This window comes from Sarcophilus harrisii, chromosome 5 (assembly GCF_902635505.1).
Source record: "Sarcophilus harrisii chromosome 5, mSarHar1.11, whole genome shotgun sequence".
Classification (NCBI taxonomy): domain Eukaryota; kingdom Metazoa; phylum Chordata; class Mammalia; order Dasyuromorphia; family Dasyuridae; genus Sarcophilus; species Sarcophilus harrisii.
In genome coordinates this window covers 184,118,415-184,132,945 of record NC_045430.1, presented here as the reverse complement: position 1 = coordinate 184,132,945, position 14,531 = coordinate 184,118,415, and the positions used below count along the sequence as shown (strand labels likewise).

At 34.3% G+C, this 14,531-nt stretch overlaps 1 protein-coding gene across 2 annotated transcripts in view; it reads right to left on the bottom strand.

The window, feature by feature from the left end:
• Positions 1-14,531, bottom strand: part of NUP205 (nucleoporin 205) — a 98,681-nt gene that overhangs the window by 46,842 nt on the left and 37,308 nt on the right. For both annotated transcript variants that reach the window (XM_031939122.1, XM_003771633.4), the window contains exons 6-15: positions 14,092-14,320; positions 12,180-12,344; positions 10,999-11,174; positions 9,330-9,446; positions 8,499-8,636; positions 5,961-6,111; positions 4,683-4,888; positions 3,017-3,199; positions 2,373-2,423; positions 1,402-1,611 (exon numbers count right to left, since the gene is read on the bottom strand). In XM_031939122.1, the coding sequence (XP_031794982.1) occupies positions 1,402-1,611; positions 2,373-2,423; positions 3,017-3,199; positions 4,683-4,888; positions 5,961-6,111; positions 8,499-8,636; positions 9,330-9,446; positions 10,999-11,174; positions 12,180-12,344; positions 14,092-14,320 (1,626 nt within the window). The remainder of the gene's footprint in view (positions 1-1,401; positions 1,612-2,372; positions 2,424-3,016; positions 3,200-4,682; positions 4,889-5,960; positions 6,112-8,498; positions 8,637-9,329; positions 9,447-10,998; positions 11,175-12,179; positions 12,345-14,091; positions 14,321-14,531) is intronic.

Genomic DNA, 14,531 nt, shown 5'->3' with positions numbered 1-14,531 from the left:
TTACTGATGAGTAGAAATTAACATTATAAATTAGACTAGAAGATGCCTAGAAGATGTGAGCTGTCCAGGAAATAAAGAATCCTTGAAAGACAAAATCTTTTGAACTAAACCAGTTGGGAATCTCAATGGCCAAGATGTCAACACTACAGATAGTCTTTGTTTTTCTGACAAACTTCTGAATAACTATTCATTCTAATGCACTTGAAATTAATAATCTAATTTCAATAAAGTGTCAAATATTTACCACATTATAGATGTCTGACATCTAAAAGATTCACAAATTCAAGAGGAAAATGTCAGAGGGATTCTATGTAGTGGTTCATACTCATTTCCCAGAGTTCTTTCGCTAGATGTAGCTGGTTCATTCATTCAGAATTTTATCCAGTTGATGGGCATCCACTCAGCACATTATCCAATTTATGGGCATCCACTCAGTTTCCAGTTTCTGGCCACTACAAAGAGGGCTGCTACAAATGAAATGCTCTGGTTTTAACTGCAAAAACTAGCCTTTTTTTTGATTCATAGAAAAAATTCTGATATGCACGAGATAAAAATTGCTCCAATGAATATCACTGTATCTTCCAACTGCTATTTTTAATAGAACAGCAGGTTAGCAAATATAATCTTTTTAAAAAGGCAATATCCCTCTTAGAAGTTACTTTTTCAGGGAAAATATGTACAAATATGTATGTAGCAGCTGTTTTTGTAGTGGCAAAAAACTAGTAACTGAGTTTCTGGATGGAAAATGGTTGAACTAAGTTACAGCATATGAATGCTATAGAATATTACTGTCTATGAGAAATTATGAGCAGATTGATTTCAGAAAAACCTGGACTTATATGAACTGATGCTGAGTGAGCAGAACCAAGAGAACATTGCACACAGCAACAAGATTATGTGATGATTAACTATGATGGAGTTGGCTCTTTTTCAAGGCAATTCTAATAAACCTGCGATGATAAGAGCCATCCACATCCAGAGAGAACCGTGGAGATGGAATGTCAAACAAAGTATAGTATTTTCACCTTTGTTGTTGTTGCTGTTCACCTATACTGGATTGTTTCCTGACTATGGAAGGGGGTGGGAGGAAGGAAGGAGAAAAATATGGAATATATGGTTTTTCAAAAGTGAATGTTGAAGACTATCTTTGCACGTATTTGGAAAAATAAAATTAAAATTTATTTGGAAAAATAAAATTATCTTTCTCTGACAACCACTCCTCTATAGGTTTTGTCTCTTCCTGTGAGAATATAAGGTAAGGACTATCTCCCTTCTTAATTTGTTTAATAAATTCTTTTTATTCATTCAAAAACATTTTTAAAAAGTTTCCTTTTCACAAAGGCCAGCAATATTAAAAAAAAGGAAAAGAAAATCAATGAATATTAATATTAAAGAAGTTACCTTTTCAGCTGCTCTGCGATAAGCTCTGGTGCGAAATCGAAGAAACACAGAATCCCTGAGGAACTGCAAGTATGGGTCAAAGCCAGGTGGACGTAGTCCAGCCCCCAAGTTAGATGGAAATGAACTTTCTACTAGTGTGCTAATAAGCTGACAAAAGGCCCTTGTCAGTGGATATTCTTCACACCTTGATTCTATTTCATTTAGTTCAACCTTAACCAATAGAAACAAACATTGAAAACAAAAGTTAAAAAAAACATTCAAAAAACAAAAGCTAAGGCACTCAAGCCATTAAAAAACATTATAACATTCTTGCAAGATGTGAAATAACAAAAATAACAAATAAATGAAAATAAGGGTTAGAACACATGTACATTATGTGTACATATCCGCATATACACATTACACATGTATATATACACATGTCATCTATATGTATTTATATTGCACACCAGTACACATACATACACAAACATATCTCTCTCTCAAAGCATTACAGATGTATACTGTAAATGACTTTATAATTTTTCAACCCAGTGTCCCTTTTTGATAAACTGCATTGTACATCTCCAAATACCTTTTAACTTTAAAAACTAAAACACTGGAAGTAAAACCAAAAGAAGTACATTCTGACTTAAGAGGTGAATCTAGAAACAGCTCACATGGCTGAACAAAATAGACAATAATCCATTTAATTAATCCATTAAATTAATCCATTTAATGCAATTCTGAAATTCCATTAAAAGAGCCTTTATAAATCAAGTACTACTTCTGTTAGCTTTAATTTAAATTCAAATCTATGTAGAATTTGTTTCAATTCAGCACTTTTAGAAAACTTCTGAATCTTGAATGGGAAATACATAAATTCTGAAAATAATATAGCAATATGATAACAAAAACAAATTTCTTACAGCTTCCTCCAACATTCAGTGAAATTTATGAAGTTAACATTTTGCCCAATAAGAACTATTTACCTCAATGCCAATTGCTTGTCTCTGGCTTGGAATCCTTACAGTCTGTAGTATCTTTTAAAAATAAGAAAAAGAAATTAGAAACATTTCTATTCTGTTCATGAAGTGATGGTTATCACACCGATTATCACAGGTACCATGCTTGATTATATTTTACAAGTCCACTGACCAAAATAGCACTTCTCCATTTCAATTTTCTCCATTTCAATTAAAGGTATGCCAATTAAATAGGTTTTTAGCAATTCTCAAATATTAGCAACAAACAAACCCTTTCCTCATTACTCCAGTAACGGAAAATGAAAAGGTATTTCTGGAATGAATCTTATTAATAATGAACTGCTATTTTTAAATGTGAATTTACCAAGAGACTCATGTTGTTGCTAGTTTGGTCATTTCAGTCACGTCCAATATTTCTTGACTGTCTATGGAGTTTTCTTGGCAAAGATACTAGAGAAGTTTACCATTTCCTTGTCCAGCTCATTTTACAGATGAGGCATTCCCAACAAAACCCAAGCCTATTCATTTCCAGTCCTATACTATGACTGCACATACAACTAATACACAATAATGCTTTAAGTCTGTTTTAGTAATAGGCATTACTCTACAAAGTACATTTAGAAAAGCATATGAGTTGAGATTTATTCTACCTGTGTATATTCCAAAGACTGCCAGAGGGAAGCAGCAATTTCAGGAGATTTTCCAAAGGCTGTAAGTGTCTTCAATAGCTCAGCTTTCAAAATAGGAGGGATGCTACACTGCAGGAGTCCCAGGATGACAACCACAGGAGTCCACTGAGGATGCTCACAGAGAGCCAAACGAGCATTCTCACTCTTAAGAATTAAACACAGAAATAAAAAATCAAAAGGCAACCAATTTTAGGACCTTGGTTTTATTACTGACTTAAGAAAATTTACATGTTACATGTAAAGTTACATGACCTGATGCTAAGTGAAGTAAGTAGAACCAAGAGAACATTGTACACAGCAACAAAAAGATTATGTGATGTTCAATTCTAATGGATGTGGTTCTTTTCAACAATGAGGTGATACAGGCCAATTCCAATAGACAGAGAATAATCCAATAGATGGAGAGAGCCATCTGCCCCCAGAGAGAGCACCATGGGGATTGAATGTGGATTACAATATAGTATTTTCATCTTTTTGGTTGTTATTTGCTTGCTTTTTATTCTTTTTTTTCCCTTTATGATTTCTCTTGTGCAGTTGGAAATTTTAAATCCTTAAAGCAGTATACAAATATTAGCTATTATTGGATATAAGACCACAAAACCCCAAAGAACAACTCAAGCAGGAATTTATATGACAACAAAGGCTCAGCTAAATGCCGAGGACATTAAAAGTAAAGGTGATGTGGGACTGCAAAGAAAATATAAAATCTCTATTGCCCAGGAGAGAGTTGGGGCAAAGGGGGGGAGGGGAGAAGGTACTGTGTATGAACAAAGGGACAAAAACATAAATGGGCCTAGAGAGTATGCAGAACAATAACTTGACTTATTGGTCAATTGAATCTATTGGACTATTTTGGAAAATAGAAAGACAGAGCAGGTAAGCTGGGCCTATCAGGTAATAAACCTAAAATGCTAGACTAAGGAAACTGATCTCCTTAAAATAATGTTTTACAAAAACATATTTCGTGCTTGCAGAACTGATTTGCAGAACTTACAGAGATGAACAAAGAAACCAAGTCATTAATTCTGAATTAAGCATCTATAATTTTGTTGTAATACAGCCTGCAACTTCTCTACCTTTAGCAGGTCTTTGAGAGTCATTGAGAGTCTTGAGCTCTTTGCCCAGCTAGTAATGATCTTTTTAAAACTTATATCCCGTCCTTGACACTAGGCCCATCCTGGAAGTTCACTTAGTGGGACTTGTCCTTGTGCTCTGTCAGCACAACCCTTAAGAACACAGGGTCCCTTCTATGCTATTATCAGGCTTTAGAATTGAACTCCTTGGAGAATTCTTACTATCAACATAGAAAAATATTCATTTCCATAGATCCCACTGCTGAAGTAACAGCAATGAGTTTTAAACATCAGCAAGAATATAATTCCAAAATTATGGATTATATTTTGACTTTGTTAAGTCCTTTATACCAAAATGTTTTTCTGACTGACATTTCTAGTGTTCAGTTTGTCCTAAGGAGCCTGTGTATGCCTCCATCTGACATGGAGATCATTATGGCATGTTAGGTGTATGTCATATTTATCACCCTATGGTTTTAATTACAGAAATCTACTCCACCTAGCAAAGAGCACATAGATAGAAGTCTATTTATCTAGAGGGTCTGATTACCTACCCATGTAATGATTGTAGTTGTAAGTTGCAAAAAAGCAATCAATCCGTCCTGCTCTTTCTGGGTGATGCCTCGTAAAGGGAGATGCCGGTACTGGACACTATCTGCACTTGGCAGATCTTTCCTTAAATGTTCATGATACAGCATCAAAGAGTGAAAGAAATGTTCCCAAGACACAGGACTGCCACCTGCTCCTTGAATGTTTTCAGCTGTTAAGACACAATATACTATTTCTTAATAATAATTAAGTTGAAAAACAACTTTTAAATGATGAACTTCTTTCTGCCTGATTCTAACTTTGGTGGTTATTATATTGTATTCTCTCCATCACTATTTTCAAACCTTCAGATTAATTTTCGTACATTGTCTAATATGAGATTATGCCAATGTATCAATTAGCTCATGATTAACATTTATGGGTTAGTCAGCCAAAGTCCCTCTTTGACAACAAAGTATCATCATATAGCTATAAAAAGGGTTGCTTCTTTCCACAAAGAGCAAAAAAGTATTCCATAATGCAATGTATAACATTGTAAAGGGATAACATTTTCAAATTAAATTTTATTATTGCATATCATGAGAGGTGACAGACATACTGTGTGCTCAGAGGAGAGTCTTGAACAATGGGTGTAGCCCCCATGAAGGATTTATGAGAGTATGTGGACAAAAGTGTGCAATGGAATGAGAAGGCATAAATAGATGCAACTTGCACCACTAGAGGGAGTACTTAGAATAATAAATGCAGTTTCCCAAATTTCTGAAGTATTAAGATAATAAAATTAGGACCAGGAAACACTGGTTTTGCTAAGACTCGTACTGTTAAGATTATGTGAATTTATAATCTAAATTAAATGGGAAAGTTTGAGAAAGCCTAGAAAAAAATCAATCAAACTGAATAAAATATGGTAAACTCTGATCTGTGCAGGAAGACTAGGTATATAAATAAACTTTGCTTTTGACAATAGATGTGATCTTGAAAAAGTGGGTGAAAACTAAAATTTGGCAAACTGAATCATATTTTAAAATGGAACAAAACACTGCCTTGTCTACTGGTTTTCACTACAATATACTACAATACAATATATACAATATACAATACAGCCTAATCTTGTCACTTCCTATCTTGTTTAATATTGAAATATTGAAAGAAAAATTTTGAATAAATATTTAAAGAAAATATACATAGAAAATAAATATTACCATCAGTACTTATAGAAATATGGGGATATTATGCCTAGGGGTGCTACAACCAGTTTGGAAAATTTTGGAAAATGCTCTTACCATGACTACTGCCATTGACTTTCAACAAACTGAAACAGTAATGAGCACACTGTGGCCCACTGGCCAATCCCTGGAGCATTTTCAGATATGGAATATAAATAGTAGGAGGAAGTAGGTCTCCCATTTGCCTAACAAACTTTGATAAAACAACCTGAAAAAGAAAAAAAGTCTGTACTTTACAACAAATTAAATTAAAATTAAAATAGTTCAGTTTAAAATCTATCAACAGTTCCAGTTTAACAGGAGACTCCCAACCCATATAACATTTTTAACCCATTTTTTCAACGGTCACTCAGCTTCTACCTTCATAATATTTCTATCCTCTACATTCTCTTCTCTCCTGACACTGCTATTGTTCTGGTTTATCACCTCCTACTTGGACTACAGCTACTACAGTTGCTGGTTGGTCTTCCTGACACAAATCTCTTTTCACTTCAGTGACAAAGGAACCTTCCTAAAGTATAAGGTCAAAGACACCATCTCTCTGTTCAATTGCTCCCTATCATCTCCAGAATCCAATATAAAATCCTCCGTTTCAAAGCCCTTTATAACCTGTAGCTCTTGTCCTAAACTATCCAGAATTTTTATACCTTACTAATTTCCATGATCTTTGTGTTCAGATTCCAGATATTTTCACTGACTGTCCTGCAGAGTCTGCTATCTTACTTCCCTTCTCATTTCTGCCTCCCGGCTTACCTGGCTTCCTTCAGTTTCACTTTCTATAAGAGGCTTTTCTCATATTAACTCTTAGTACTTTCACAATGCTGATTACCTCTAATTCTTATGTGTATTATTTATATATATACACATATATGTATAAATATATGTATAAATATAAATATGTATAAATATAGAAATATGGATACATACACACATAAATATAGCTTACTTTTGTTATTTTCAGGCTGACTTCCCTATTAAAGTATGAACTCCGAGAGCACAGTCTGTCTTTTGCCACTCTTTTTAATTAATTAGAATTAATCTAAACTGAGAGGAATTGTTTTATGGACTTCAAGTGACGTTTATTTAAAACAATGCTAATAACCTCATAAAGATCCAAGAATATTTCTAGGCAACTGACATCTTAAATATATAAAAGAGAACTCTAGGAAATGACTCACCTAACAAAAAATCCACAGGCAGATTTTGGGATTGAAAAAAGTAAATGTTCACTCCTTGTCCAATTAATTAGTTAAACTAGGAAAAGGTATTACATGGAACAGGATAACACAATGGAGTTGGTATATCCAACCCTCAATACCATTTTTTTCCTCCTTTGATATTTTGCTTCTCTTTTCTTCTTTATTTTTCCTTTGGACTATATGTAGTGGAATCCCATACATATCCCCACACTGATTTAGGCAGAAGTTTAGGAACATTTAGAGGAAGCCAGAGGTTGACTTGCTCAAGGTCATGCAACCAGGAAGTAGCAGGAGTTAGAACTCAAAGCCAAATCCTCCCGAGTCCAAATACGGGATACCTTCTCCTGTGGCTATTATCTAGCAATTATAGAGGGCTTTAAAGTTTGCAAAGTGCTTTACAACATCTCATTTTATTCTCAAGACTACCCTCTGAAACAGATACCCATTTTACAGATGAGAAAACTGAAGGAAGCAAAGGTTAGGTGACTTGAATAGTTACACAACTAGGATGTGTCAGAGGCCAGATCTAAACTCAGATCTGATGTCAGTTCCAGCATTCTATCCACTTCGCCATTACAAATTACAGGCCACACTAAACGACAAAAAAATATTTTACAACTACACAGTAACTTTTAGAATTTCAAATCACACAAAAAAAAGTGAGATGGCAATGTCAGGTTTTTTACATGTCATACAAATCCCAACTTAACAATTTCTTGGTCTTCATATATTAGGCTTTTTAAGAATACATGCCAGCATCATGCTCGTTCTTGACACCCCAACACTGTTGACCTGAAACATTAATATTTACCATGACCTCTAGTATTTTTTCTTCTGTACTCTGGCCTAGCCTCCTTTCCAATTTTACGAGAGGAGTGCCAACCATTCTTTATGTCCAAAGAAAACTGAGTAAAAAGAGGGGGCTCTGGAAGGCCATAAAGGACTAAGCATCCATAAGATGCAACAATTAAAATAGATTGCTAAATTTCCACTGAACTAAAAAAATTCTTGAATTCTAGGTATTCTTTAATCATTATAATACTATACCTCAATTAGGCTACCCAAAGTAAGTTTCAATTTCTCTACAACAAACAGCTCTCTAAGATAAATCATTCAACCTGAAAAAAAAGACTATTAAAGAGGCTTGTTTCTTTTTTTAAGCACAAAGATGGACAGATCATAATTCTAGCTACACTATCTGGAGTGACATAAAATTAAAGGCTTCAATTATTTTAAAACATTTAGAAACCAGAAAAATAAAAAAAAGAAATAGATTATTAATGTCGATGTATAGTCTTTTGTTCCAAGGAAATAACTAAAAATAGCGGGACACAATTAAATTAAGGCTATATCTTAACAAATCTAACTAAACAAAAGAATGAAAGGTATAAGTCACCTGGCGTTGAGGGGGTCTCTGATGAGCTACCCCTAAATAGGATCCCATTATAGTGGAAGTCTGGAGAGGTTCTGAAGGACACCAATATTCCAAAGCAAGCTCCAAATTAAAAGGGTTTTTTTTATACAGCTCAGCAATCTGCAAGTTGTGAACAAAGACTTTTGAGGGGAAATGTCACTTTTTTCCTTAACAAAACATTGAGAAATTTAATGATCACAATCCTAGTATTAAAGAGTTGACTTGATTTCTCCCCTTCCTCTCCTATCCAATCCATCCCACAATTGATATTTCTAAGTAATTGATTGATTTTCTAAGTAATTAAGAGAAACTGTGCCATGTACTAGACAGACAAAATCTATATTCAAGATCCACCTCTGATACAAACTACCCATAAGGCTCAAGGCAATTTATTTAATTTGTAGATGGCCCCAGGCCAGGAAGACATTGCAAGTTGCCAAAAAGATGCCTATATGGTTCAGTAAAAGGAATTTCTTTACTGGGAGTTCCTTAGACTAATGAATAACAAGTCCAGAAAAAAAAAAATTAAGAGAAAACACTAAAAACTAGAAGTACTTGAGGAAAGCTAAATTTAGACCAGAAAAGCTGAATTTAGACAAAGAAAGTTACATTTTGGCTTCCTTTCAATTATCCACATTCCACACTAACTCGGACACAATAATTTCAATGTAAAATAACATTTAAAATATTCATGATTCAACAAGAAATAATGATAGTTCATACATTATCTCTTCACGTATGAATTAACTTAAGGTAACTTGAGTTCATAAGGACAAAAAAAAAAGGTAAATTGTATCTAATAATCTGGCTTACCAAAAGCATAAGATGTTCCAGATCTCTCCGAAGTGAAATAGGAAGGTCATTACCCATATGCAAACTCATGTGAATCATTCGAGCATCTTCATCTGCTCTATTTCTTAACTGTTTCACCTATTACATTCATTACACATTAAAGACACATTAAAGGTAATGAAAATTTTAAAACAGGCAGCCTACCTAAGAAGATTAAGTATAAAAGAATGTTTCTTTTAACCTAGTTGTACAAGTGAAGAAATTTACAGCTGACTTTCAATAATCATTTCATGCTACAGATAGGGATAGGGATAGACTTTTTGTTACCAATCTTTATCATATCATATTCCAAAAAGATAAAAATAGAACACCATTTTCACATTAAAAACAGTACTATGTATTACAGTGAAAAGATGAAAGCCAAAATCTTCATTGCAAATATGCACACAAAATCAAATTTTTATGTGCTCCTACTTGCTCAATACTTAATTTGTAGCTGTCAAGCAAATATACTTTCAGTTCAATGAAAACAGAAAAGAAAGCAAACCAGTCAGAAAATTCTTCTGGACACTATTATTATTTTCCTCAAAATAATAAAACAGACCTTACTCCCAAATGAAATGCTATCTTTTCATGCAATGAAATTACATTTCTTTTTTTTTGGGGGGGGGGGGGGGGGGGGGGGAGGTTTGAGGCAATTGCTCACCCAGAGTCACACCTCTAACAAGTATTAATAACAGAATGTGAACTCAGTTCCTCCTGACTCCAGGGAAGTGCTCTATCCACTACTGGAAGTACCACTGCACAAATGTATTTCAAATATGGACATCATGCATGGCAAGATTATTCAGATTCTTATGACCATATATTTTAGGAATATAGAGATCTTCTTTACAGATGAGGAAACTGAAGAGAGAAGTTAAATAATGTATGTTGTTGTTGTTTTTAAGTTGTTCCCCGACAACCTCAAAAACTTTGTGAGCTTTTTTTGGCCACAGCACCATACCAAGTTGAAATTTTTAGGAAATAGCACCCAAGAGAGCTCTTTCTTAGAAGTTTAAAATCAAATTACTAAATAAGCGAAGTCTGTATTTTCCCCTAAGTTTACTAATTTGCAGATGGGTGGTCATCTGGATTGTCTGGCACCCAAAAGGACTTGATGTCATCTATAAGATGACATTTTCCCACTTCATATGTAAAAATGTTGAAATAAAATAAACTCTAACACTGCTCATTGAAAACCATATTGTTCCTACATTTCTGTCCACAGAATCATCCATTTATGTACTATTTCCTTTCCTGAAACCAGTTTTCTATCCATGATAAAAATTCTTTCCGGGCAGCTAGATGGTGCAGTGGATAGAGTACCAGCCCTTTAGTTGGGAGGACCCAAGTTCAAATCTGGTCTATCACAGTTGTGTGACCCTGGACAACTCACTTACAGCAAAAATAATAAATAAATTCTTTCCTCTTAACTCAATTAGCAGAATATATAATGCCATCAATTGTCATGATTCAGAAACTAAATTAGGGCATGAACATTTAACATTTTCTTAAGTCAGTTTAGTGAATGGATTCAAAGTTCTGGCCATTTAAAAAAGTTTGGCTTATTTCCAAAACAAAGGTAATTTATCAAAGTTTATCAAAGTTTGTTGTATTTATGTCCCAATTCTGTGTTTCTTTAACTTACCTTCATTGGCATAAGTGCAAGGAAGTCTGTGATGAGATTATGAATTCTGCGGATATAAAATTCTTCCTGGTAGAAATTTTCTGACCCCACTACAGACTCAGTTAAGAAAAGGAAGATATTATCTGCAATTGCAAGCTCTGCCATTGCTTCATCGGCTTCTGTAAATTCAGCAAGAGCTTAAAAGAAATTAGGAAAAATAATAAAATAATTACTCACTACTTTGCAGAATACCAGAAAAGCTGCCAAAATGCTATTCACTGATGTACAAATGAATACTGCACTACACAGCACATATTTATATTAAGGAGATGGTCTGGCATTCCACAATCTCCACAGGTTGATAGAATTAAGGACAAATAACTACTTTAGAGGGCAAGGGGTGACATCTGATATGACCAAACATTATCTGGACTACCAAGTTTCACAATATTAACATGGTACTAAGGGTTGTGCTTCAAAACTACACAGGAACAGCCTTAAATTTATCTAAAGAAGCATATTAAGGAATGACCTCATAAAATGTGGCACAGTCTAATAAAAAAAAGATATTAAAACATAAATAAAATTGATTTAATCCCATAAATTTAAACCACCTTTCCTTAAAAACTCAAAGTGAGTGTTTTTGTTTTCTAATTTTACTGCTCACCGTGGAGATCAACTTCACAGTGAAGAGGACCAGGAGGCAGGGAAGCTCTCTTTTCCTAGTCCCACTAATTCCCACATCATTTTCACTGACTTAGGTTCAAGAAATTGTGAAAGCAGGACAGAAGGGTCTCAGACCATAGAAGAATCAAGTCTTTAGTAACATTTGCAGAAGTGTATTAGCAGACATGTGGGGGGAAAGAGCTTCAAACATCATCAAACATCAAAGTTCAAGAAAAAGACTATGTTCAACTTAAGACTAAAGGCTCTTTTTAAAAGATTATTAATTCCTATAAGAAGCATAACTGAATTTCTTTGCCTTAAGGATAGAATTAAATAACTTAAGGATATATGTATATGTATTCTGAAAAACATACTATAAAATTTACACTTGATATAATTTTAAATAGTTTCCTATACTAATAGATGTTTCTATCTCAATGAGCAGATGCCATTTCTATTGACACTGTAGTATGTAAAACAAATTACAGGTTTTGTTTCAAAGACTTCAGAAATGACATTATTTTTAATCAATTTACCTGGCACATCAGAGAGCTGAGAAATCCCTCGCAATGCCAATGCCCAAGCAAGTCTAACAGTGGCTTGTAGGCCGGGTAGTTTCCAAGGCTGTGAGTCTTGAAGGCGCGAGTGAATTGATGAAATATACTGTCTCTCTGTTAATAGTGGTAGTTGATGAATTATATCTGTAATTGTAAAGTGGATGATTTAAGCAAAAACTGCATTAAAAATTATATTTTCATTTCCCGAATTAAGAAAATCAATGAGTCTTTGAAAATAATTTAAACACAACTGAAAACAATTTAGTCATATCTATACACAATTTTAGTAAGTAATCTATCAGCAACAAAAACTTAGAAATCTTCACATAGCTCAAATGCTACCAAAACATGATGGAAGAACAAATCATGTATCCTAATTAAACTCACCAAATTAGTCAAGAAGCCACTCGGCTTAGACAGGCCTTTAAATTGCATTAGAATGCATCAGACAGGTTACTGAAACTTCCATTTTTTTCCCCCAAAACACAATGAAGAGACCTAACAATAGGTTTTAGTAAGAAATTGTAATTGTCTAGATTATCCTACTAGTCACAATTGAAGAGACTTGGAAAAACAGTTCACAGGTAAAGCAAAGACATCACCCTTCCATCAATTATCCCAATTAAGGGGACTAGGATGAGATAAACAATTTAACTAGGGGATAACTAAGACAGCTTGTCAAAGAGAAAATTCAAGTTCTATATCTGACACACATTGCTTATAAACTTAGGTCAATTAACCTCAGTATCCCAGAGAACTGTTATAGAAGTGTATCAGCCTGGGTCAAGAGTTTCCTCATAAGGAGTTAGCTCCTATAAGGAGTCCAGGTCTGGGCCAACAAACAAAACAGAATTATATGTTCAAAGTTATATGTTCAAACATTTATGATTACAATTTTGCTGGGAATAAGAAAACTATTTCTTTTATTTTTAATTCTAAATTAAATTGAAATTTTGCGGCAGCTAGGTGGCACAACAGACATAGTATTGTGCCTAGAAATGGGAAGACTCTTCTTCCCAAATTTAAATACCAGTAGCATGACCCTGAGCATGTCACTTTTTTTGCTACAGTTTCCTCACTTCTCATATAAGTTGAAGAAGGAAATGGAAAACCACTTGAATATTACTAAGAAAACTGTAAATGGGGTCATGAAGAGTTGACTGTGCCAGAGAAACAAAGTAAAATTTTAAACACAGGAATATGTAGCTCAAAAACCTCAAGTCTCAAGACCCTCCTTTAGAATAGATAATTTTTAAACGGCTTAGGAAATCTTAAATAAAAAAAAGCTATTAGAATTATGTACCAGGCATATAGAATTCATTTATTCCAATTCTTTTCCAACTGCAAAGGTCAAAGATATAAATGGAACTATATATGCTACATATAAGAACTAAACATATAAAACTGTACATATGTCATTTGGATAGAAAAATACTGGTAATAAAAAAAACTTATGTGGAAACAACTTTTATACCATTTCTCATTTTTAGCAATTTTAAGTGATCAAATTTAAGCACTAATCCCCCAATTTCAAAGACTTAAAAATGCCTATTTTGACATGTAACACAGAACTGGATTCAGGTCCCATTGCTATCATGTACACACCATGTAACAAGTCTCTGAACCTCTGGGTATCCTAAACAACCCTCTATGGCAATGAAATTGCAGAGCTCCTAACTCCCCATAGGCACTGGTAGGAGGAGTTTCCACACCAGGAACTCCCCAATGCAATGAAATCATAGGTCTAGATGAATAATGAGGAAAATAATACATGCGCATCACACATCAATACAAACAAGAATGTTTACCCACATACACTAACATGCAAGCATACCCATATACATTCATGAACACAGTTCTTCCCTCCCTCTCCCCTTGCACTCTCCAGTACCTTCTCGGTCCTCTGCACCCTGTTCTATAAAACTGATATCAAAGCAATAAAGGAGAGCCATGACGAGAGCCAAGTTCACACTATCCAATGAGCCAGAAGCTTCAACTGTGACTCTTTCTAGATGGCCGATAAGGAGCAGAGTATCATCTTTGCTTAAAGGTGACTGGCAGGTCCAGGAAAATAGGCTTTCTGCCAAAGATTGGCGGCATTCTTTGATAAGATCTGAAACCTAGAAGTCAAATATACAATTCTCATTATGAATCAACTACAGTGGTAATATGGCCTAATTAAGTGAAATCTATTTGAATCCCCAAGTCATTTTTAAAATTACTTTTAAACCTGTAGCCAGTCCCTGCCATTCAACCCTTTAGGACCATGTGGTACATGAAGGTTATTCATGAATGAAGCATTCACAGATAAGAGTGACAAGAGGCAGAGAA